This window comes from Rhizopus delemar, genomic scaffold (genome assembly GCF_000149305.1).
Source record: "Rhizopus delemar RA 99-880 supercont3.8 genomic scaffold, whole genome shotgun sequence".
NCBI lineage: Eukaryota > Fungi > Mucoromycota > Mucoromycetes > Mucorales > Rhizopodaceae > Rhizopus > Rhizopus delemar.
The window spans coordinates 544,052-568,900 of NW_027137834.1; the positions used below are offsets into that span (position 1 = coordinate 544,052).

The window sequence follows — 24,849 nt, forward strand, 5'->3', positions numbered from 1 at the left end:
GACATGTCTTCGAAATTCTTAGAAGGTTTTTTGACTGTGTTTTTCCTTCTGTTTATGTTATCAAAATGCAGGAATTAAAAGAAAAGAAAGTTTTGATATTTAAAAAAGAAAAATCATTTTAGCATTTTTATTTCATAGTCGGAGTTATATTTTTATTTTAAAGCTTTGAATACTTTGCTGGTTTCTTTGAGACAAATGCCTCAATTGAACGAGGTATATCCTATCATGCATACAATCATTAAAGAGTTTGATTTATATTTTCACTTTTTTCATTTACCTCAGTCTGAAGCATGGCTGAATTCCAAGTGACTGTATAAGCTAATCCTTCAGCAACAGAATGATCTCGGGAATAATTTAACAAATGCCTTTTTTGTATTATTAATACACGAAATTTGTAACTTTTTTTTTTTTTTTTCTTTTTTTTCTTACTTTGTGCCCAACACAGCAATAGGTGATTTGGAAGCAATAATCTTTGCTGTTTTAATTGCTTCAGCTATAGTAAACAAAATTAGATCAAAATGACCTACTCATTCGTTACTATTTTAAATACCCAAGACAGATTCTTGATTTTCCGCAACTTTATTAACTAACCCACACTGTAAAGCTTCGTCTGCATGAAAGCTATTACAGCAAAAGATATTATTCGTAAGCATTTCAGTTGTTCTTTTTTTTTTTTTCTTTCTTTTTCTTACTTGCGTGCTGTGTAGCAAAGTTCACGAACCAAACTATGGTTACCAATCACCTTTGGAAGTCTTTGTAAAGTGCCAACATCAGCTGCTAATCCAACATCTACTTCTTTTACAGAAAAAAAGGCATCCTTGGAGCAGTAACGAATATCGCAAGCAGTAATTAAGTCAATGCCTCCACCAATACATGCTCCATGGATAGCGGCAATAACTGGCTTACTGCAAAGCTCAATAGCAGTAAATGAATCCTGAAAATCTTGAATAAAAGCTCGGTTTCTGTAAGCTTTACGAGCTGCATCCAATGAGGACCCATATACTTCGTTGAGATTGTTCTCGGACACTATTCACATATTATAAATAACAGTTGCAAAAATCAATTTTTATTACTTACAATCCAAACCAGCTGTAAATACGCGTCCTGAGCCAGATAAAACAATACAAAATACGTTATTATCATCAGTGATGGTACGAAATACATGTCTAATATCAGAAACTAGTCTGGAATGGGTCGTTTAGTATATAAAATAAAAATAAAACTTCATCATACTGAGCGCTCAAAGTATTTAGTTTTTTTGGTCTGTTGAGCTGAATGTGTGCAATTCCATCAGAAGTTATATCCACTTTGATGGTTTCATATTGATACTTTTCAGACATTTGATAAATAAAAAAATGCTCTTTGTAAAGAGAATATAAATTTGTTTATTTATACTATTACAAGAAGAAGAAAAAAAAAAATCACACACAATTCTTAATGACAAATCTAAATTTGTCATGTATAAAAGTGCCGCCTTAATCGGCAAAACATATGAATACACGAAGCATTAAGTTGTCAACTTTCATTTTTTTATTTATAATATTAATACAAATATACATAAAAAGAAAGGAAACGAATCACTGTATAACTTTTTTCTTACATGTGAACGAATAAATAAAAGAATATGATGTTTATAATAGTTTGTATTTTTCATTTTAGATTATGATAATTTCTTCTATGAAACTTGAGTTAGTCAAATAAGCAAAAATGTTATTAAGAGTAGCTTAAATAGAAGAAGCAATATAATATTGTCATCAATGGCTTTACTATTGTCTTTGTTATTTTACTGTAATATTTAACAAAGTTTTAATTATAGTAAATGCTATCAAATATGTAAAAGAAAGCGCAAGGTTTAAAATCTATGTAGATCTTCATGTAACTAACACCATTATATGTGGATTTGTGATGATTTGAATTCTATTAAGAGAGTACAGGATAGATATTTTTTATATGAGATCAAATGAAAGGACCAATGAAATTTATAAACTATGTAGAACAGACGCAGTTCAAACCAAACTATTCATTTAATTGAAATAATATACTTAGATTGATTTCTGTAGTCATTTTTGAATCATGATCTTTATAAAACTGGGTTGAATTTGGTCTGGATATTTTTTATGAGTACAGCATTTTTAAACGTTATTGTATAAATAGCTTTATATTCGTTGCATAAAAAAGTAAAAATTAAGTTTTAGTTTAGGCACTCTAAGAATTACAATATCCACTAAAAATCTGTTTTCTCAAGTGCGACAAGATACGGAAACCCCTCCATCATCCTACCGTAGCAGCCAAGAAGATTTTAATAAAGATATTCTACATGTAATTAAATGAACTTCTTCCGCTGAGTAGAAAGAAATGCCCTTGACATTCTTTGTATGCTGAAAAGAAGAAGAAAAAAAGGATAATGTGAGAAAAGGGTGCTCTTTATTTATTTTTTCTTTCAAGAAAGGATACTACATTTTCATATTATAGTTTTAACTGGTTAATTATTTTTAGTAAATAAAAAAGATTATAAAGAATATTACTGCTGGTAACTTTTATATGAATAGCTTTGAGGAGAAAAAAGGGGAAAGAGGTTTTTTAAAGCAATATAAGAACATGCGGAATAGTTCAAAAAGTTAAAGAAGTAGAAGCACTATAGGCATAAGTAATCATGGTAATGCTATTCTCTTTTCATTTATCATTTTTGTCGCATCGTATCCAACATAAGTAGGAATGAACTCAACCAACGTACACAGTATCTTTATGCACCTGAAAATGAAAAAGAGACTCGGCAGTGCTAAAAGTGAATATTACAAAGCGGATAAATAAAGTTAGAAGACTGGCTAAAGGATCAAAAAAACTAACAAGAACAGCCTAGATGACAGAAATACTCTAGACCGTTTTTACTTTTTCCATTACAACAGTTGATGAAATGGTAAAGATCATACAAAGTTAGCAACAGGTCATTATATTTATATTAAAGTTCAATATAGAAAGGAAGACTGGAATAGATTTTGATATTGTTGACTGTAGCTTATGCAGATTTCCGACGATATAGATTGAATCAGTATAAAGTGCAAGCTTGATTTTTATAGGAAGAAACCCAAAAAAAAAAAAAAAAAAAAAAACAATAGGATCATCAAGATGATTTAATCATTTTTTACTAGAAAGGATTTGATGAGCACAAAAATAAAATATACAAATCATCAAAGCGCTTATAAAAGCATTCAATTGTTCAGCAGTTAAAGCCATCATTAAATAGAACTTTTGAGTAAATTATCACTAAATCCCATGGACAAGTAGTAAAGTACCAGAAATTTTAGCAAAAAAGATTATGTAAACATTTTTGTTTTGTTTTTTTTTTGGATAAAAAAAAAGTGAGAAGGAAAGAGAAAGAGAGAGAAAGAGAGAGAGAGAGAGAGAGAGAGAGAGAGAGAGAGAGAGAGAGAGAGAGAGAGAGAGAGAGAGAGAGAGAAATCGTTAACCTAAACTTGGCATACTAATTTTACATCTTTTAAAAATAAGTTAAAGAATAGGTAGAAGCCCTGTTCAAGGGCACAGTTAAGTACATGTCATTTATGATTTCTTTCTCTCAATACAATCAATTTGATTACAATTCCCAGCCATGATGGTTTTAGGACAGCAAGCCTTCTTGCTAAACCCAAATAATTTGAACGTCAAAGAAAAAAAAAATTAAAAGAATACAATGCATTCATTTCAAAGTACACACATGTATATGGAAATGTCGCAGCTCATTTCACTAGTTGTTGTGGCACATGTTACTCCTGAACATTCTTTAATTGAGAGCTCAGTAATTCAAGTTGATTCTTTATTAAACCATATGCTTGACTTGAGTGTAAATACCTTGTCATTTATCAAGTGTGCTCTCTCGATCAGGCCGTCTGTCTATTTATATCTTTATTTATCCTTTGCCTTGTTCATGTTTATCAGTTTTTGCTTTATCTAAGCTTTTAGTTCCTGTCCAATTCTTGCTCTCTTCCCTGGCTTGAAACACATCGCTTTACATAACAATACGAATGCTCAATGTGCGTACCTATAATACATGTTATAAATCTCAACATGTTGATTAAGCACCTATGAGATTATTGTATCAAACACATACAAGTCATTATCTTTTGAAAATTGTTAAATTCAGGCTTTTATGATTGTTTAATCAACTGAAACCATAGCATTGTCGTTAGGATACGTAGATTAGAGTGGATGCCCCGAGTTGTACAGTCATCATATCCTCAGCATATTCCATATTTCACAGGTTTCCGTCTAACCATACGAACGGTTGATGATTAAGTTTGCTTCTTCTTGGTTGACCATGACTGTTTAAACATAATCTTTATGTTTGTCAAATATTACTACATTGTACCCCGTTGTGATATTTCATAAAATGTTTCGTTTGCACAGTTATTTTTTCTTTTGAATGTCATCTTTTTATAAACTCACACCTAATTTTTTCTTAAATTGGAATTCATCGTCAAAGGAGAAAAGCTTAAAGGGCTTTACTGTTTTAGAAGAACAGCAAGCCATTCTTCTCCTACACTACACATTTGTGGATAGGATAAATTATTTTTGAATAGGAGTGCATTATGATGATCATGTAAGCAAATTCTAATCTATTTTTAATTTTTAAGATGAATAGAAACGGAGTACTGTTTTCATTCATATTGAAAAATTAATTCCAGACGATTATGAAAGGCAAGTGTTGAATAAAACATAATCTAGTTCATTTTAGCGTGTTTTTTTAAGCCTATACCAGATTTGATTATACTTGGAACTTTTCCTAAAAAGAAAAAGGGGACGCGTTCTATAGAATAATTTTCCTTTATCTTGAACATAAAAAACCTTCTTTTTCTCCATTTTAACCCTGCATATCATGTGTGTCAACTTTAAGGATCTTGTGCCAAGAAAACCCTCCTGAATTATGTACGAATGGTTTTTAAAGATTAATCAATTAATATTGAATGAAAATATTCTTTATTATTCGCTTGGTTTCAAAAGGGTTCCGGGAAAAAAACAAGTTTTAGTAAAATTAATTTTTGTGGTTTGTGCGTTTTTTTTTTTCTCACAGAAAAAGCATTATACATAGTCGACCCCATAAACAAAGCACATCGCAAGGACGTTTAGAATATATGTACAGCAAGAACAATAAATAAAGTAACAAAAGAAAAATAAAGGTTTTGTTTATTTACAAAGTTTGTTTACTGTGGCGGTCGTGTCATTTGCACTTATGAACAGTGTAAAGCCACTGAAAACAAAGTAATAATAATAAAAAAGGATGAGTGCAGTCAGTATCTCTCTCTCTTTTTTTTTAAGAAAAATTAATCATTTTTATGTAGATAATAAGTGTTCGAATCTCTTTGGATAATGTAATTATTGTTCTCAATTATTCATGTTTATCCAACTAAAAATCCTTTTTGAATTTCAGGAGTACGCAAAGCCGGATGGATGACGAAAGTGGAAACTTACCCTCGGTGAAAAAATTGAATAGTTTCTTATAATTCTATTTGAATATTCAGCAATGGAATGAAATATTCAGTACCTATCACTATGGGTCCACATCAAATTCATAGCTGTTTCTATCCATCAAGACAATAAGAAAAGACAAAGAAAAAATTAGTATCAAATCAAAACGTGGTTTATATCAGGACACGACATCCGTTAAATAGCAGACAAATGTTGGGAGGTCTGTGTTCTTGTGAAGACGCGTTTGAGATAGAGACTCTTGCTCAAGCAACACTGGATAGGGAACACAATCAGACTTTGTTACGGTTAAAGAAAGATGTTGTAAAGAGTATGCCTAAGAGAAGAACAATTCATTTGCTATGTTGGATTAATGTTACTGTTGTTAAAGAGAAGAAAAAATAAAGATCCAACACAGATATGTCTTTTACCATTAAGCCTGCTACATTGTCAAGGCCTAGTGATGCCAAATAGAAAGTGAATATGCCTTTATTGTTATTTGCTTACACTAAATTCATCAGTTCAAGATGAGCCATTTTTGTGTAGAACATCTTTTTTTAAATCTCCTCTGTTTACATTTCATCATATCCTAATTGAACCTTTTAACAAAATCTTGGCAAACAGATGACCTGATACTACTCATCAAAGAATATATTTCTTCAGATTTCATACAGTCTTATTTCTATATTATAATAAACTGCTTTCTGAGATTAGAAACTAAAAATCATACAATTGATTGTACTAATAAAAGAATCAAATAGAAAGAAAATAATTGATTTGTGTAATTCTTTCTTTTTGGAAAAGATGATTGATCTGTGGAAAATGATTGATGATAATTTGCTTGGCTGTCGGAATTAAATGTCAAAAAAAAAAAAAAAAAGCTTAGGTATGAAAATAAGGGTGTGGAAGCGCCAACGAATGCAATGCCTGTGTAATAAAGAAAGAAAAAAAAAGACTGCATAGAATAAAATGAAACGATCTACAGTTGTATGTAAAAATAAATGCTTTGAGTATCTTTCTTTATTTTAAAACATGGATTGAATGGCATACAGTTTTCTCGTTTATTATTAGTTACAAATAAATAATATGTGCGGGGATTATTATTAGTGATGCTGGTATAAAAGGAAAGGAGAGAGAGAGAAATTTAGGCAGGGAGAAAGAAGAAAAGAGAGAGGAGGAGTGGTATAAGATGAAGCTGATATATGTACAAAAAAAGCCTTTTTTGTTGTTGTTTTGTTTTAAAAAAAAGGAGCATAGTTAATTGCTTAGCAATTTTCTAAATCAAATAACCTTCTACAAAATCTGTACGCAAAATGTCGCGGTTACCATCTCTGTATCTAACCATCCACCGACCATCAGGTAATTTAACATAAAAATTAGAATAAGGAAATTCATTGGATTTAAGATAGGTTGGACTGAATGGAGGAATGATCAATTGTGTAGGTTCTTCTTGATGAACCAATTGTTTTCTTTGCTTTCTATTGTCAAAGTCGACACTCTTTGCTGTAGTAGATAGAGTAGAACTACTGTAATTATCACTGTGTCGTCGTCGAAAGGGATAGCGACATGATCGTGTAGAGGATGCAGGTGAATTACAGGCACTTTTATGATGAAATAATTTTCCAAGTTTACACCAAATAGAATGATGTGATTTTGTTGATGAACAACTGGATGAACGTCTTGAATGGTTTGACATTATATTTATAGAAAATAAAGAAAATAAGAAATTTTTATAAAAGAAAGAGAGACAAGAGAAAGAGAGAGAGAGAGAGGAAAAGATGTATTTATATGTATGTGTAAATTTCTGAGTAACGTTATTAGCCAATCGATTTTAATGGGGACACCAAGTGACACCACCTGGTTTCTAAATTTGGATACAAAGTGCTTGTCGGAAATTCGATTGTTTCTTTTACCAGAGCCAAAATTATTTTATATTCTAAATTTAGAGATGATGAGGCTTTTTATAATGTATTTTTTTTTCTGTGGTTTCTATGGTATACATTGAATAGAATATAATGCTACCTTTAAAAGAAAAAAAAAGACATGCCACATTCCTTAATTCGTGCACTTATATTTTTTCTCTATTACTGTCTGTAGTATATTGGTTTTATAGATAATTACGTCATCCATGTTCTTTAGTTGGTATCTCTTTTATTATATGCCATTATTATCACAGAGCTTTATAGATCAGCAATTCAATACACCATTTACTCATAGCAGTACATATATCATTAATCAGAAAAGATAAAAATACAATACTGTATGCTTATATAAAACAAAAGAATCTGTAATATTGCAGGTTATCACTTGATGAAGTAAATGTTTGTGTCCTAATACTTTGGTAATTCACCGGATGGGAATTCTTTAGAAGTACTCCGATACTAAGCAGCCTCGGCTTATCAAAAAAAAGAGAAAGAGAGAGAGAGAGAGATTATTAATCATCTCTTCCCCCTATTTTTTATATCTGAAACGTCTATTCTTCTCCTACAAATACGGTGAAATTGTGAGATTGATCTGCTTGATGATAATCCTCAGTAACGGTGTACTACTTTGCATCTCCTGTCAAAACTAAAATACTCCAAAGGAAGATCACACGTGAGGTCACGCATAAAAGAACAAAAAAAAAGAAGTTCCTGAAAACCAATCTAGTTACTTGTTATCAAAATAGGGAGAAGAAGCATTACAGGTACTTTTTTTTTTTTTTTTTTTTTTTTTTTTTTTTTTTCTAGTGCGACTTTGCTTATCAAAAGAGATAACTTAATCTGTGAGAATTAAGTTAATTGATTTATGGGATTTCTTTTTAAAATCTTATTTTGTATGATTTTTAGATAAACACAAATTTTTTACGCGTTCTTGAAAAATTAATTTGGTGCATAATGCCTTTGTTACGATTGAACCAATAGCAAAGCGTATTATTAAAAAAAGAGGCTTTTTGTTTATATTCCGGAACATTGACGCCTCCTTCTTACTAAGCAACGGATGAAGTAAATCCGCATCGAATTATTAGAGCGATCTTCTTTTAGTTGTTTTTGTTTCACATCCTTGAACCTCGGATATTAAGGAATGCAGTGAGAAAAAAAAAAAGCCTCTAATTTACTTTTTTATTCAACCAAGGTCCTTTTTTTCCGGATTTTTGTTTGGTAATAAACAGATTGCTATTCATTAGATAAAGAGAGTAAATCCATACCTGTCTATTGGTGAAACATCATTTACCTCCTATTGTTTGCAAAAGTTTGATCTTGCATTTTGTTACCATAGTAACGGAATGCCGTTGGTGGGACTGTTAAAATATGTCACACACTTTTTTTTTTATCCCTCTTTTTCATAAAATGTATTATGATTTCAATATCCCATACCCAAGCAATCAAACAAAAGAAGAGTTAGAACGTGTAGAAAAGATACTAGAACGTATTCATTCAAGTAAAATATCATCTTTTTACAACTAAAAAAAGACGCTCATTAATTGTATAAAGATCAGAAAAGTATCATTGCGCTTAATGTGTCTTCAAAAACCGGTATACTTGACGTGAAGGTGAGGATATAGATAAAAATGCACAACTACAAGTATTAAGCTATTATTAGCCAGTATCACCTATTTCACCAAACCTTTTCCCAAATATGAAGCAATTAACAAGAGCAACGATCGAGATTGACGATCATAAAAAGAACTATCAGCTTGTAAATGATAACATGTTAATAATAATTTTAGCTTATTGTTTATATGAAATAGTCAAGCAACACAACCTCTTCACATATCGATATATTAGCTGTTAGGCCAAGTACAGTAGACGTTTGTAAACACGCCTGTCAAAATTTAGAAATCGACATCATTTCACTCGATTTAGCCAATACAAAGACTTCACCTAATTTTGCAGCAGCCCAAGTAGCGGTCAGTCGTGGTATATTTTTTGAAATTTGTTATGCACAATCATTTAGAAGTAAAAGCAAATTATATGTGTACATGTACTTGTATTCTAATCGATGTTCTGATAATAGATGCTAGTAAAAAATCAGCTTTTTTCAGTAGCGTTAAAAGACTTGTAGAAGTGACAAGAGGACATAATTTATTTTTTTCAAGCGAAGCATTGAGAGCATTAGAAATCAGAAAGCCTGCAGATTTAAGAATATTGTAAGAGGAGAAGATGCTGTTACATTAGTTTAACAATAATCATTTGTTTGTAGAGGTGCATTGTTTGGAATGACTCAAGATCAAATCGAAGCAGCCGTTACATTAAACTATGCAAAATTATTAAAGAAAGCAGGTAAATAGTGGCACAACATAAATCAATTCAATCGTATGCTGAACAATAAATAGAAACGAGAAAATCAACTTATAATGCAGCTATTCGTAATCCAGAAGTACCCATTAATGAGTCAAAACGTAAAAATGAAAATCAAGTAGAAAAGAAGAATAAGAAATTAAAGAAGGGAAAATAAAGTTTTATTTGAACCATCCTTCATTCACTGATTTTACATAATTAAATAAATTGTCGTGTCTATGAACCAAGTCACTTAACGTGCGTGCTTGTTTAATTTCTTTTTTTGTATATTTTCCTTGATCTGTTATAGTCGTTGTCAATGCACAGTGAAGGTGTGAGAATATGACAGCATCCACCCACGTTGGCTCACTGTGATAAATAAGTAAAATGCATAGACGGCCTATTGCTATTTATTTACCTTGAACCAAAGAAATATGTGTCATTACCTAATTTCACAGACAATGCTTCTAATGCATTGGCTGCATCTTGATAAATCTATACAGAAACAATAGGCTTAATATCTCACTGCATCTCTCTCTCTTCTTCTTCTTTTTACCTCTTCTCTAACTAAAATATCTTTCTCGGTTAATAATAATTTTGTTACTTCATTTTGCTTCTTATAAAACACGGCATGATTCACAGGAGCAGGAAGATGATCATAATATGCTTTACAAGTAATTTCATTTGCATTCAGTGGTTCAAGCCACATTGAGAAAAGCTATAATAATCAATAAGAGTGATTGACGCTTTTCAGATAACTTACTAAAGCAGGTTTTAGTTTCTTTTCTACAAGTGTTATAAATGCTTTAGATTGTTCAATGTCACTGCTTAACTCTTTTTCCATTTTCTATACATATCCAAGTTATTATCGTTGTTTCTCTCTCTCTCTTTTTTTTTTCATCTTCTTCTTTACTCTAGTCTCTTTCACCCAATGAATGATTTGATGTTCATCATAAACCTCACCCACAACAGTTGCTAAAAAGGGAAGTTTACCTGAAGGTGAAGCTTCTGGTTGATTGATAGGGTAAATATCGTATTCAATACCACAAAACTTTAAATAAGCCTATGCACTTGTCAGAATCTACCATACAAAATATTCGTTTGCTTATTTTTATTTGGCCTTATTTACTTGAATCTGTAAACAATCCACGTCAAACCAAGTCTTTCTTTTTTTACCAGGGCCATAAACATATAAAGTATCTTTTGTAAGTGGTTTTGGTTCCTGAACAGAAGGATAAACTTTAAGTGGGAATTTTTTCAATTTTAAAAATTCTAAAAAGGAAGGTAATTCTATGGTTGGCAATTCGCCAAATCGTGAACTTGGTGTTGAGGTCATTACAGAAGTAAAGGGAAAAAAAAAAGGAAGTGACAATCCCTTCCAAACAAGTCACTAAAACGGACATTGAACTTCTAAAATCCAGAACCCTGTAAACAACCCCTTTTCCCACCTTTTCCCCGCACTTTTCAAGAGAAAGAGAGGGTAATATGAATTCAAGCGTGTCAACTATATTCTGTTTAAAGTGGATTGGTAATAAATAACTTTTTTTAGGACATAATAGCTAGTTTTTTTTAAAAAAAAGCCATCTTATTTCCTTTTATTCTTTTCTATATAATAATATTAGGGAAACAAAGACAAAGGATGTGACTCTGGTGATTTCCTTTCTTTCACTATAATCATCAAAAGCCTTTGTTTGCGCGTCTTTTTTGGTACAAAGAAAAGAGATTTACTGGATGACGAACAACAGCTTTGATACTGAGATTACATTCATCCTTCATAAACTCTGCTACTCTAGCTTTCTTTTTATATTACATCACTTGCTGCATCCTGAATGACAGCTGCTGGGTTTCATCAAAGTGATGGATTATTTGTTGTGTTCATCAATTGGTCTATTTAAAGTACGATTTTTTTTTTCAAGTTATTATCGTATGTTTCTTTTCAGTTGAATGTAGTATGAGAATTAACATTTACGGCTTTAGTAGCATCTTTTGGTTTCATTGGCTTTTCTGTTGAAAAGACAAACATACACTTTGTAGTTTTTGTCTTATATTTATGTTATACACTGTAACTCTTTCTTTTTTAAAAGTTATCTCCTTCATAATAGAAGCATTATAGTCTGTTGTATCATCCTTCATATCTTTGATTTTAATATTAATAAACTAGACAAACGGAAAGATAGATGATCGATAAAATTATTGCATCTTGAATGTCTTTCGAAATTTACCTCTACAATCTTTATAGAAAAATTACATATTTAAACCTATTAAACAAACTGAACAATCACACTCAATTTTTTAGCAAGTTTAATTTCAAAACTATTTCTTAATGACTCATAGAGACTGGAAGAACTTTAAAAAACACGTTCTATATTTTATGCAGCACTATTTAGTGAGAATGAGTCAGTTACATTTCAATTTGATTGGATGATTAAATTCTTCAGTGATCTCGGACTGTTTTCCCAGTTTGTATATACACACACACACAGCACAGGCCCGGATCTTTGATATTAGTTTCATCTATTTCTTATTTTCTTCTTCTTTTCTTTCTTTTCTTTTCTTTTTTTTTTTTTTTTTTTTTTTTTGGAGAAAAAATCCTGTATTATATTTACAAGTATGCCTGAAGCTAATCAAAAACGTAAGTTGTTGAAATAATATAAGGGAAACGGAATATAAATAGTCTCTTGTAGCCCTTCCTTTTGGTTACCAATTCTTGGCTGGTGCTATTGCTGGTGTATCAGAAATTTTAGTGATGTATCCTTTAGATGGTAACTATTGTTATTGTCCTAAATAAACATTTTTTTATAACAATCTTATTAGTTGTAAAGACAAGAGCTCAATTGAATACAGGATCAAGTTCAGGTATTGTTCATACAATAACAACAATGATCAAAACAGAAGGCCCAGGCTCTCTTTATCGTGGTATCTTACCTCCCATCATGGTGGAAGCACCTAAGCGTGCCACCAAATTTGCTGCCAATGAACAATATACCTCTCTTTATAAAAAGCTCTTTGGTTTCGAAAAGGTCACACAGTCCTTATCTGTTTTGACTGGTATCAGTGCTGGTTTAACTGAAGCAGTCATCATCGTTCCTTTTGAATTAGTTAAAGTTAGAATGCAAGACAAGGCCAATGTAAGCAAAAAAGAAAAAAAAGAAAAGATTTATTTCTGTATTACTTATCCATCCAAAGCTTGGTAAATACAATGGCACGACCGATACAATCCGAAAGATTCTTGCTTCGGAAGGCATATTGGCCTTATTTAACGGTCTTGAGGCTACCATGTGGCGTCATGCAGTTTGGAATGGTGCCTACTTTGGTTTGATCTTTAAGGTGAAGGATATGTTGCCTAAATCAAAGGTAAAACTGGTAATCTATCGCATCCTTTCTTTTTTTTCTCAAACTTTATTGCAGGATCCAAATCAACAACGTTTAACCAACTTTGCCGCGGGTACTATAGGTGGTATTGTAGCTACTGCCTGTAATACACCTTTTGATGTTGTAAAGACGCGTGTGCAAAGTTATAATGGTGTGGGTCCCAGGAAATACAATTGGACTTTACCTGGAATCATGACAGTAGCCAAAGAAGAAGGGTAAAAAGATGGAAGGTGTGTGATGTAGATGTACTTATATTTTTATTAGAATTGCTTCATTGTACAGAGGATTCTTACCCAAGGTGTTAAGATTAGGTCCAGGTGGTGGTATATTATTAGTAGTCTTTGAAACAGTTTCTGGTTTTATTCGAAAGAATATATTAAAAGAATAGAGAAAAAGAAATAAATTAAATTTTATTGGAAGATTCAAGTCGTCTTGTTGGCTGTTGTAATGATTTCTTGATAAAGAAATTTTTGAATTTACCCATCATACGCTGTTTAAGTAACTTCTTTTCCGTATTGTAATGATTATCCGAAGGCACAATTTGTGTCTTTTTTTTGAATAGACGTGTAAGGAATGATTTCTTTTCGATTGTGATATTTGGATAATAATGTCGTTTAGTCTCCTCACCAGTAGAAGATGATGATAGATCGGATGAGCTGTACTTGTTTTTGACTTGAGGATAAGTAGCAAAAGAGTTGGCAAGGGAGGAATAGGGTGAAGGGTTTTCATTCTTTTTTGGTGGGATGAGTAACCAAGGATGGGATAGACATTCTTTGGTGGTCATCCTTTTTCGAGCGTCGACACAGAGCAATTTACGGATCAGGTCAGCAGCAATGACGGACACGCCTGGTGGTGGCCTGTATTCGCCCGCCTTGATTTTTCGAAATAGTTCAGGCATCTGATCTGCCTGAAAGGGTAAGAAACCTGTCAGCATAGCATACAAAATCACGCCGCAGCTCCACACATCCGCTGGTGGACCCTGATAAGGAGTGGCAGTGACCATCTCGGGTGCAGCATAAAACGGACTACCGCAATACGTGTTTAGGATGTCTTGTCTTTGCTGAATGATATTTCCAAAACCAAAATCACAAATCTGTACACCCGATTTTTTATTGATTAAAACTATGCGTGAAGATCAATACGATGCATATGTTAAGCTGTTTGATATACTTGCCATTCTCAGGCTTTAAATCTCTGTGTACGATGTTATTCTAAGCATTTTGAATTAGATCATCAAGTCAAACGACAGATGGTACTCGACTTACTTCGTGAATATAATCAACTGCTTCCATTATTTCTCGAAACCAGGTACGTGCTTCATTTTCAGGCAATTTCTTTTTCTCTCTGATTCTGTGAAACAACTCTCCACCTTCAACGTAATCCATAATAATATAAATCAAGTCTTGTTCTGTAAAGACCTCATGTATTTTCACAATGTGTTTATGTGACAATCGCTTTGAAAATATTTCACAGATCTTTTGTTCCTTTTCCGCATGTAATTTTTGATCTCCAGCTTTAAATATCTTTTTATCCACTATTTTGGCAGCAAACTACCACAAATCAATCATCACCCGTAATGAAATGTATTTCGTAGCTTACCTGCTCTTTGCTTGCTCTTTCTTCAACCAAATACACTTTACCAAAATTACCACTTCCAAGTGTGTGCATCTTTATATATTTACTATCAAATGTACTTTTCCTTGGTTTTACCTTTTAAAAAACCTCAATTTATTTATTTCTTTAGACATCGCTCATCTTTTACCTCCACTATTCTATTCATTGTAGTCTCTAACACACTCTCTCCTTATTTTGATGAGAAAAAGAGAGAGAGAAAGAAGAAGAAGAAAAAAAAAAAAAAAAAAAAACTATCCGAGCCAAAGCCTGATTTTGAGAATATCACTCTTTTAGCCTGCATCAAAATTCAAAATTCTTCATATTTCTTTAGAGAATTGTGTTTTCAGCAAAGACCTACAAAAGCTCACATTTCTTTCTTCTACTAAAATAAAGAGATAGAAACTGTGTACTTTCTTTTTTTATGATCATTCTTTTTCTGAATTGAATAGGAAAGAAAAAAGGGAAAAAGAGGGAAAGGGTTTGATATGGATATATTTGATTCATTGTTTTTACTGTATGCATAAGGCGCACATCCATTCATAGTAACCTAAAAGAAAAATAAAATGCACAACGATTGAAAATAAAAGTGATGAGTTTCAACAGAGTTCTTTTCAGGGGGGGTTATGCCATTTTTTTTTTTCTATAAATGTTAAAGACAAGTTCAAAGACAGTTTTATATGGTTGGGGTCAAACAGTCGCGTTACCTTTATTAAAGAAGAGTCGCGTTCTATATGAACCTCATGAGTTGAAACAGTTGGATGATTATGCTTTGCCTGTAAGTATAAACACGTTGATAACATTAATTAAACAGTTGGATTAGAAAGAAGAATCCACCTTTCAAGTGGCTACCGGCTGGGGTCATTCTTTGATTGGTACATCAAACGTTGTCTATGGCTTTGGTTTAAATAAAAGTGGACAGCTGGGTACGATGGCATGCGATTCGGGTCACTCAAAAATGACGTTCAAGGATCCAGTTAAATCATTGGCTTGTGGAAGAGAGCACTCCCATGTTGTAATTGAGAGTGAAGACAAGAAGAGTAAGTGGGATTGAATAGAGATCGTGTGACTGATGGATATATAGAAACAGGTCTGTATTCATTTGGTAACAACATGTATGGACAATTAGGTATTGGAAAAAACAAAAAGACAACACCTGGTCAACTTGTAGCCGAAAGTCAATTGAGATTAGTGAATTTTGATAAGACTATAAAAGATGTTGCTTGTGGATTGGATAATACAGTGTTAACAACAGAAGGTAGGCATAGTGAGGTTTATGTTCAGGTTGCTGATGTCCAGAGCAGACGGTGAAATCTATGCTATGGGTTGGGGAGCAGATGGACAATTAGGACAGGGACAGAGTGATAAAGATGTACCAAGTAAATTAGATATAAGTTGTATGACCAAAAAGATATCAAGTTCAACAGACTATACGCTATTATTAACAAATGAAAAGCTGTATACTTGGGGAAATTCGGAATATGGTCAAGGAGCCCAAGGCAAAAAGATCGATAGGGTAAGTGAGTGAGAAAGAAGAGTAGAGTGTTGATTGTGTGTAGATATTGGAGCCAGTAGAGATCGAGACAGATAAAGACATGATAGATGTTGCTGCTGGAGGACCATTTTCTGTCTTTCTTGATCATCTCGGACAGGTTTATACTTGTGGTTATGGTGCACTTGGTCTTGGGCCTGAAATGATCGAAAGTTTAAAACTAGAGAAAGTCAAAGGATTAGAACAAGTCAGCAAGATATACGCATCAACAGATTATGCTGCTGCATTAACAGGTATATTGAACAGAACGGCTCATTTCAAACAAGCTCACGTTTAATATAGTTCAAGGAGAATTATTTACTTGGGGGTTGAATGGACCGAGTGGAAGATTAGGTTTAGGGCATCAAGAACATGCTTTTATTCCAAAACGTGTAAATATTGATAGAAAAGTCATTGATGTCTCATTAGGCGTCAATCATGCTTTGGTTTTATGTGAAGATTAAAGGGTTACATTAAACTTTTTTATATACAACGAGAAAGGGGGAGAATAAGGGAATTTAAACTCAAATGATGGGTTGCATTACTATTGCTTCTGCATATGATTCATAGAAAAAAAGGGGGATTTGATTATGAGGAATGCCTTTGGTTTTCATGCTTTTCTTTTATTCCACACGCCAAAAAAAAAAAAAAAAAAAAAAAAAAAGAATTGAGATCAACATCCTTTCTATATACATCACTTCAAATAATTTGAGAAAAAAAATTCGCTTGAAATTTGAAGTTTTATTTGAATATTACACACGCCAAAAAAAAAAAAAAAAAAAAAAAAAACTTAGCTTTGGGAAAGAATTTGCGTTTCTCGACTCTTCCTCCACAGAGAGTTCCACATTTGCGAATAGTGACATGAGTTGCATTTAAGTAACCACTGTCTTGTCTTCACCTCCTGGAAAGGCATGAAAACCCAACGCTTTTACTGTCATAAACCTGGATACACCAAAGCCACCTGTCCCATACTTGAGAGTCCTAAGCTCAAGACCTGATATGAATGTCAAAGCCCATAATCCCTCTTTAGAGGTTACCAAGAACAAAGGAATGATAAAATTGGGTCTAAACGCTACTGCATGGATCTAGCAACTCATCGAAGAGCAATCTCAGTAAAAGTAGAATTCAGCGGTGAATTGCAACGAGGTAAACCTATCGCCTTCACCATTAACAATGTTTCCCCCCCACCCCCTTGAAATCAAGGAACTTTTTGAAAACACAACCTCTTCAGAAAAGTCTCAAGGCTTAGCTGAAAACATCTCAAGTCCAAAGTCAAAGATTTCCATCGCATGGATGTTTCTGTATCAAGCCATAAGGAGTTCAAGCCTCACAATATGAATACAAATTATCTCACGTCTACTCATGAAAACACTTTCATGTTAAGCCGCATAAATGGCTCGGTTATGAAAGATCTTGATACTATAAGGAAGATACCGATGCTGACCCTGATTATCAACCCTCCAAAGCCACGGAAAATGATTTAGAAGAACATGGATCCAACGATGACATGGACCTAAACAAAGAAGCTTGTATCCTTCATGAGGAGGCTCGGATAGCTCAAAATAATCCAATTCCCTCCTCTGATCTATAAAGAGAGTCTCATCTCGTATATCCTTGGTCTCACTAAACTGCATAAGTCACAGAATAATACAAAGATCATCAGGCAGTTCATTTGTTCGACAGATGCACTCCTTACAGTACGATCTTGCCGCTCATCAAGAAATTCATGCCTCTTCTCTCTTACTATAGTCACGTTTTATCCAGTACCTCCAAGTTTCCTCAAGTACCTGGATCCAACACTGCAGCCTACTTGCATTCAATCTTATGCTCAATAATAATTTCCTATGGTCTTTGATAGATGACAGCCTTTTCGCTGCTCAGGTCTCTCCTAGATCAGGTTCATATGACTCTATTGATATGCTTGTAATTTATGTTCCTATCCAATACCGAGAACAAGTCAAATCCCTTTGCTCCTTTCCGACTATCATGCCTTTTGATCAACCGCTACTCTCGCACAGTATCCTCTTGACAATCTTGCTCTCTGGACAACCACAGCACACGTAACCATCCGTCTTCTTTTCCCACGGTAGAACACAGTGGCATGATCAAACAAAGTTCCAGAGCGGCCCTATGTCTTGGCCATTCAGTCACCAGCTTTCTCATTTTCTTGATAACCTCCTGCTTAAGTTGCAGCAACAGGCTCAAATGCTCGCTCAAATAATCTGTCCATCCTTGGTCACAGTTTCGTCACAAACACACACTCTGGCGTGTGATCCATATTTCTTGCGGCTTCCTATCTTGGTAGAGTTCGCTCAACAATCCCTTCAATTTCTCGTACGCAGACACTTTCCCTGCAGTCAGCTTCCAAACATGCCAATGTTCACGTAAAGAAAGCGGACTTGCCATTTTAGACCACGTAACACAACATGCAGCTCTACAACTTTGATGGTTGCAGCCATGACTTTTTTTTTTTTTTTTTTTGATCCATCTTATTACGACACCTTCAGGGGGTGATATCCTTTGACACTACTTGTGCCTTTTCTCAGTTTCACCTTTTCCTATTTTACCTCTACGGCTTATAATAAGCGTTCAAGCACGATCAAGTCCTTTGGCTGTTTCAATTCATTGTTCATAACGATGGGTAAAGTGGATTGACACGTTTTTGATATTCGTATGGTTAGTAAACTACCACTGACTCTAGTCTGTCCTTCACTGTTCATGCCAAATCAGGGTTTCAAGGCTTCCTACTGGTCTGGTATCCTTGACAAGCATGTATATGAATTTGGTATGGCTTGTGGTAAATCTTGCTCTAGATCTCTCACACCTTTGAATCCTTTTCGCTCCAGGAACAAGAATTGATTTGAACAGAGTCAACTGAATTGCATAGAGGGAGCCCTTTTCTTTCATCCGTACTATCACTTTCTGCGCTGACTGAAACGGGCTTGACGACAAACTGGATTCACTTTTACTTGGTGGAACTCTTATTGCTTCTTTGAGTACCAAATGGTTTCGTGAACCTCAGCTACCTCATCTGTTACCAGCATCCTATCCTCCTGTCTGGTACAAGAGTTGAAAGTCATCTATCCCACACAGAGATCACATGCTACTCTGGAGATTCGATCCTCACGAAATTCGTAGGGTAAGGAATGGCTTGTCGCAACCCAATTTCTGGATTCTGATTGTGTCTATTGTGGTAGTGTCGATTCTAAAGAATACCTTGTCTCTTCAAACATGACGTCTGGCAAACAACTGTGTCTCGCTTTTTCGCTGACCCTACCAACTTGACTTGTACTCTCATTCAACACCCTTCTTTCTTTCGTATTGAGGTTGCTCCTTCAATTTCTGTAGCCTACTTGGATATGACCACCTATGCTTTGCTCTCTCTCTTTCTCTCTGTGGAAACTCCACTGGAAATTTATCTTTTAGAAAATAGTAGCACGAGCCACTAGGCAAATTCTCAAGCATCACAAAGAAAACAATAATCGTTTACCACAAGGTCGATACAAAAAAAAAAAAGGCTGATTGTACTTTACAACTTGTAATGATGTACACCTTGCGGCATCTGAATAAAGGGTACGATACGAAATAGAGAAAAAGGGATGACTTTTTATGGGGTGGGGTTTGAAAGGGGATAAATACTTTTCCTGGTAGTGAACAAGAGCGAATGACAGGCTTAACCGTCGTACACACATACACACACACACACACACGCACATATTTACAAGAAAGGTATTCTCTCAATCTTATTCTGTCGATCCCCTTTTTAATAATAAAAAACCATTTGATGAAATCATTTATATGAAAAAGAGAAAGAGATTACATAAGCAAAGAAGAGACAACAAAGAAATTGATTCTAGACAATAGGTGATAAAGGGTCTCTCTCTCTTTCTCTTTCTTTCTTTTTACTCCTTTAAAAAAAGAGAGCGTGTGATTGAACTTGAACAAATAAGAAGAGTCTTGAGATGGTCTTGTGAAAAAAAAGAAAGTTTAAAGAATGGGCGTTGTGATGTTAATGATGATTGCAGAAAGTAAGTTTATATGCTGCATTGTTTTGTTTTGTTTTCCCTCCCTTTTTTATCTTTTTCTCCTTAATTCTTAAATTAACCCCTTTCAAACCGTCTTTATTTAAGCATCTATCAATTACTGTCCTTTTTTTTTATTATTCTTATTTTTCTTTGACAATGAATACTCACTATGAAAACAATGGTAAATGATATCTGATGGATACTCGTTATTGATATTCTGTAGTCCATCCAACCTCATGTCGATATGATTCATCACTTGGTCTATTAACAAAAAAATTCATTGAATTACTCTGTTCGAGTCATCACGGTGATTTGGATTTAAATCGAGCTGCTGCTCAATTAAAAGTACAAAAGAGACGTATTTATGATATCACAAACGTACTTGAAGGAATTGAGTTGATTGAAAAGAATTCAAAGAATCATGTGCAGTGGATGTAAGTTGAACATTCTTTTCTTTTCTTTTCTAATATCTTTTTTTTAGTGGAAATAGACCAGAGAATACAAAAGAGTTGGAAAAGAGATTATTTTCTTTAAGAAAACAAAATGAGTCTTTGGAGAAAGAATATAAACGATTGAATGAAGAAAAATATAAAGTAGATGTTGACATTGAGCAGGCACTTGAGTCAAATAGGTCTGATTGTTATATTACACTGAATGATTTAGTGAGGTTTGATAATACAACAAGACAAGAAGAACCAGGTTCGTTTGTCATTGTGAACGCACCGTATGAATCAGCCATCGAATTAAGAGCTCATAATTTTGAAATGACGACAGAAAAGAAAAGGGTGAGTTGATTGGTGGATTGACGGTTTTATTCACTCCTCTTTTTTTTTGGATTTAGATTACAAAGACCACTTGTTCTATTCGTGTACCTCACCGATCAAGTCATACCTTACGTCTTTGTTCACTAAAGAAAAAGAAGACGATTCACTGAGATTGGGTGGATGATTTAATAAAATATGATTGGTTGATATTTTAACGCGCCAAAATAAAAAAGTAATGCAAGAATGAAATACAGCATGTCAGCCACACTTTATCTCCTAATAAATAAAGAAAAGAAAAAAAAAAACCTTAAATGATTGATGACAAACCCTTTTTTTTTTTAAAAAAGAGGGGAAAAAGAGAGGATAGGGAGAATGAGGGGGGAAAAGAGAGATGTTTAAAAGAGGAAAGAAGTGTAAACATGTTGGCGTTTGGATAGGCTGTTCTACCGCAGTTGTTGTTTATATAAAAAAAAAGATGAATTGTAAATAAATAAAACGACATTCATTGTTGTTTCCCCCAAAAAGAAGAAAAAGAACAGTCAAGGGCTTTAGTAACAAACAAAGCATGCGGTTGATTTGTCTAAAAAAGTAAAATAAAGCAAAAGGCGTTTGATAGAGCATAAAATATTTATAGAAAGTCTTCTTACCCTCCCCCCTCTCCTTTTCTTCTCCTCTTTTCTTCTTTCAACTCTTTTTACGCGAAAATAATTAAATAAAATTGTGCTACACTCCACTGGTTAAGTAAATGAAGGATGACGGAATGAACATGAACCGGAAATGAGGTAAAGAGAAAGAAAAAGAGAGAAGGGAGGGGGGAATACAGACAATAATATAAACTAAATTAGTAAAATCAAGATTACATTCTGGAACATGAAGAATTGTGATACAAACCCTATTTCTCTCTCTCTCTCTTTCTCTCTCTCTTTTTCTTTCTTTAGTCTATTTTTTAAAGGACAGCTTATAAAAAAAGAAAAAGGGTTGTACAAGACATAAAACAAGAATGTATTTTTATTGTCATTTGTTGAATAAAAACTTTAATTACGTATTGTTTATGTGTGAATATCGGATGATTGAAATCAAGTGATAAAGACAGGGTAAAGATCATCCTTACATTCATAAAGTGACACATTCAATACATACTGAATTTTAATTTCTTGCAGCAATAAGATCGTCCGGAGGATGATGGCGTATTATTTTTATTTTTGCATCACGGAATTATCCGATATGGACTGCAGGTATCACTTTACCCTTTCCATTCAACAATGTAATACACCCCCCTTTTATGTCTTTCTGCACGGGCTAAGCAAGGTACAGCCTATCAGATGATCTCATGCCAACTTGCATACATTATCATCCAAAGCCTACCTCTTCTTGACATCATCCTCTACAAGACCCCATCTCACCTCTTCACCTTCATTCACTCCAATGGAACCCAGTGTAACCATTTAAAGTTTAAACTATAATAAAAAGGGGGGAGGAGTACGAGGAGTTTGTGTTGCACCCCCAAATAAAAATTACACATTTTTTTTTTATCTTTTTTTTTTTTTTTTTCTTTTTTTTCTTTTTCCTTTTTTTTTTTTTTTTTTTTTTTTTTCTTTTTTGCACTTTTTCCTTCTAGTTCAAAAGTACCTTTTTTTTATTTACCCTTTTTTTCTCTTTTAATAAAAAAAAAGAAATCATGTCAGCAGTGAAAGCGATACCCAAACCAACCACCCTACAAAAATTAACAAGTGTAAATGAACAAGTCTGGTTAAAACTAGGTAAACTATCTTTGAAGATGTGTGTATGTGTGCGTGTGTGCGTGTGTAAAAAGGAAGTGGCGGAGACGAAAAGAGAAGGGGGAAGAGGGGGGGAGGAAGGGAGTGCGACCCGCTTGTACTTTAATTTTGTATGACAGTGACTTTTTCTTAAAATGGAAAGTCATTCTATTTGATCGAGCGCCACAGAACTGACACTGGCAATTTAGGTAATCTGGCAGAGATGATGATGGACTGGGACAGAGCACTGAATGCTTATGAATCAGCCCTCCGACATAATCCATACTCAATTCCTGCTCTATCTCATATTGCTTCCCTTTGTAGAGGAAGAGAACAGTTTGGAAAGGTAAGGTGAAAGAATCGCTGCGGTCGTATGAACTATTCCTTTAGGCTGTAGAATACTTTAAAAGAATCCTTGCCTTACAAGAAAATAATGGTGAAGCTTGGAGTGCGCTAGGTCATTGTTATTTAATGATGGAAAACTTACAAGAAGCTTATCAAGCTTATCAACAGGCTCTTTATCATCTACAGAACCCAAAGGATCCTAAATTATGGTATGGTATCGGTATCTTGTATGATCGATATGGATCGATTGAACATGCAGAAGAGGCTTTTTCGGCCGTGATGAAAATGGACTCTCAATTTGAAAAGGCCAGTGAAATCTACTTTAGGTTGGGCATTATCTATAAACAGCAGCAAAAATACGATCTCTCGCTTCAGGTAAGTCAGTAACCATCCCAACCCCCTTGTCCTCATCCTTTCTAGTGTTTTCGTTATATCCTGCGTAATCCACCCAAGCCACTGACCGAGGTTGACATCTGGTTTCAAACAGGTCATGTCTATGAACAACAAAAGGAATATGAGTTAGCCAAGGAAGCCTACGAAAGAGTCTTGGCTGACAATTCAGATCATGCCAAAGTGTTACAACAATTGGGTTGGCTCTATCACCAACAAAACACAACCTTTTGTAATCAATCCATGGCCATTCAATACCTCACAAGATCACTCAAGTCAGACAGTACCGATGCTCAATCTTGGTATCTCCTCGGTCGCTGCTACATGGTCGAACAGAATTACAATAAAGCCTATGAGGCCTATCAGCAAGCAGTCTATCGTGATGCACGTAATCCGACCTTTTGGTGTTCTATTGGTGTGTTGTATTATCAAATCAATCAATACCGTGACGCGTTGGATGCTTACAGTCGAGCGATCCGTTTGAATCCTTATATCAGTGAAGTCTGGTATGATCTGGGTACCTTGTATGAATCATGCAACAATCAAGTACAAGATGCCCTGGATGCCTACCAACGTGCGGCTGAATTGGATCCAAACAATCCTCATATCAAACAAAGATTAGATCTCTTAAGAAAATCAAATTCATCCAGCAGAACCAACCAACCTATACCTCAAGATGTCAGTAATCCATATCAATATCATCATCCTCATGCTTCTTCTCCTGATACACCCAGCAGTACCACCAGTCACCATCTCAGCAGAATCCCTCGGGATCCTCCTCCACCACCCTCGGATCGTCCCTATCATCATCCAGAGGTTCGCATACCTGATATCAACCACACCACTCGACCTATCCTAGCCAAACATATCCGATCTCCCATTCCCAATCAACTCTCTCCTACGCCTCCTCCCACACAACTCCTCTCATCCAAACAACCACCCATGCTACCCTTTGAACATTCCAACGAGCTCATCAGAAGAACATCCATACTCTATGACACAGACAAAATCAAGCCTCCTCAGTTACCTCCACCCAACCATCGTCCTCCGATCAACAACAGTCCGATCGAGAGCAGTGCGGCCGATACGCTCATGAGCATGGCACAACAAAAAGAATATTCAACCGGCAAGAGACCTCTGGAAATGGCTGATTCAGAAGAAGAGGAAGAAAAGAGGACACGATTGGAATCACCCAAGAAACCAGCTTTAACTAAAACGGGTATTTCTGTCTCATGAAGATGTAAATAATAAAAAAGAAAGATAGCCCATGTTATTTTATTGTTAAATAGGAACAAGTGTGATTTGTTGAACGATCAGTTCCCTTTTTAAGTTTGATAT

At 34.3% G+C, this 24,849-nt stretch overlaps 11 protein-coding genes across 11 annotated transcripts; 7 read left to right on the forward strand and 4 right to left on the reverse strand.

Moving 5' to 3' along the window:
* Positions 1–157: 157 nt before the first annotated feature.
* RO3G_10430 (uncharacterized protein) lies at positions 158–1,340 on the reverse strand (the record flags this gene model as incomplete). The annotated part of the gene is made up of 7 exons (XM_067665015.1): positions 158–220; positions 278–365; positions 430–493; positions 551–621; positions 693–1,026; positions 1,078–1,166; positions 1,234–1,340. 7 exons carry the CDS (start codon positions 1,338–1,340, stop codon positions 158–160), a joined length of 816 nt encoding a protein of 271 aa, XP_067521116.1.
* Positions 1,341–5,670: 4,330 nt separating this feature from the next.
* RO3G_10431 (uncharacterized protein) lies at positions 5,671–5,931 on the forward strand (the record flags this gene model as incomplete). The annotated part of the gene is made up of 2 exons (XM_067665016.1): positions 5,671–5,788; positions 5,876–5,931. The coding sequence occupies 2 exons, from the start codon at positions 5,671–5,673 to the stop codon at positions 5,929–5,931; spliced, it is 174 nt and encodes a 57-aa protein (XP_067521117.1).
* An 802-nt stretch (positions 5,932–6,733) lies between these two features.
* On the reverse strand, positions 6,734–7,153 carry RO3G_10432 (uncharacterized protein; the record flags this gene model as incomplete). The annotated part of the gene is made up of 1 exon (XM_067665017.1): positions 6,734–7,153. One exon carries the CDS (start codon positions 7,151–7,153, stop codon positions 6,734–6,736), a length of 420 nt encoding a protein of 139 aa, XP_067521118.1.
* Positions 7,154–8,786: 1,633 nt separating this feature from the next.
* RO3G_10433 (uncharacterized protein) lies at positions 8,787–9,894 on the forward strand (the record flags this gene model as incomplete). The annotated part of the gene is made up of 7 exons (XM_067665018.1): positions 8,787–8,877; positions 8,931–8,989; positions 9,040–9,135; positions 9,188–9,395; positions 9,454–9,586; positions 9,640–9,719; positions 9,773–9,894. 7 exons carry the CDS (start codon positions 8,787–8,789, stop codon positions 9,892–9,894), a joined length of 789 nt encoding a protein of 262 aa, XP_067521119.1.
* A 127-nt stretch (positions 9,895–10,021) lies between these two features.
* RO3G_10434 (uncharacterized protein) lies at positions 10,022–11,052 on the reverse strand (the record flags this gene model as incomplete). Its single annotated transcript, XM_067665019.1, has 6 exons — positions 10,022–10,085; positions 10,135–10,211; positions 10,273–10,434; positions 10,480–10,563; positions 10,630–10,779; positions 10,846–11,052. Coding segments are annotated over 6 exons (744 nt in total), but the record flags the coding sequence as incomplete, so codon positions are not given.
* Positions 11,053–12,326: 1,274 nt separating this feature from the next.
* On the forward strand, positions 12,327–13,476 carry RO3G_10435 (uncharacterized protein; the record flags this gene model as incomplete). The annotated part of the gene is made up of 6 exons (XM_067665020.1): positions 12,327–12,348; positions 12,401–12,478; positions 12,531–12,844; positions 12,903–13,070; positions 13,125–13,303; positions 13,353–13,476. 6 exons carry the CDS (start codon positions 12,327–12,329, stop codon positions 13,474–13,476), a joined length of 885 nt encoding a protein of 294 aa, XP_067521121.1.
* Positions 13,477–14,326: 850 nt separating this feature from the next.
* Positions 14,327–14,756, reverse strand: RO3G_10436 (uncharacterized protein; the record flags this gene model as incomplete). The annotated part of the gene is made up of 2 exons (XM_067665021.1): positions 14,327–14,638; positions 14,688–14,756. 2 exons carry the CDS (start codon positions 14,754–14,756, stop codon positions 14,327–14,329), a joined length of 381 nt encoding a protein of 126 aa, XP_067521122.1.
* Positions 14,757–15,348: 592 nt separating this feature from the next.
* Positions 15,349–16,694, forward strand: RO3G_10437 (uncharacterized protein; the record flags this gene model as incomplete). Its single annotated transcript, XM_067665022.1, has 6 exons — positions 15,349–15,477; positions 15,523–15,739; positions 15,784–15,957; positions 16,004–16,215; positions 16,259–16,484; positions 16,534–16,694. The coding sequence occupies 6 exons, from the start codon at positions 15,349–15,351 to the stop codon at positions 16,692–16,694; spliced, it is 1,119 nt and encodes a 372-aa protein (XP_067521123.1).
* A 1,906-nt stretch (positions 16,695–18,600) lies between these two features.
* On the forward strand, positions 18,601–19,089 carry RO3G_10438 (uncharacterized protein; the record flags this gene model as incomplete). The annotated part of the gene is made up of 3 exons (XM_067665023.1): positions 18,601–18,614; positions 18,777–18,871; positions 18,932–19,089. 3 exons carry the CDS (start codon positions 18,601–18,603, stop codon positions 19,087–19,089), a joined length of 267 nt encoding a protein of 88 aa, XP_067521124.1.
* Positions 19,090–20,411: 1,322 nt separating this feature from the next.
* RO3G_10439 (uncharacterized protein) lies at positions 20,412–21,189 on the forward strand (the record flags this gene model as incomplete). The annotated part of the gene is made up of 4 exons (XM_067665024.1): positions 20,412–20,436; positions 20,479–20,689; positions 20,737–21,040; positions 21,097–21,189. 4 exons carry the CDS (start codon positions 20,412–20,414, stop codon positions 21,187–21,189), a joined length of 633 nt encoding a protein of 210 aa, XP_067521125.1.
* Positions 21,190–22,999: 1,810 nt separating this feature from the next.
* RO3G_10440 (uncharacterized protein) lies at positions 23,000–24,747 on the forward strand (the record flags this gene model as incomplete). The annotated part of the gene is made up of 3 exons (XM_067665025.1): positions 23,000–23,122; positions 23,167–23,496; positions 23,542–24,747. 3 exons carry the CDS (start codon positions 23,000–23,002, stop codon positions 24,745–24,747), a joined length of 1,659 nt encoding a protein of 552 aa, XP_067521126.1.
* Positions 24,748–24,849: the final 102 nt, after the last annotated feature.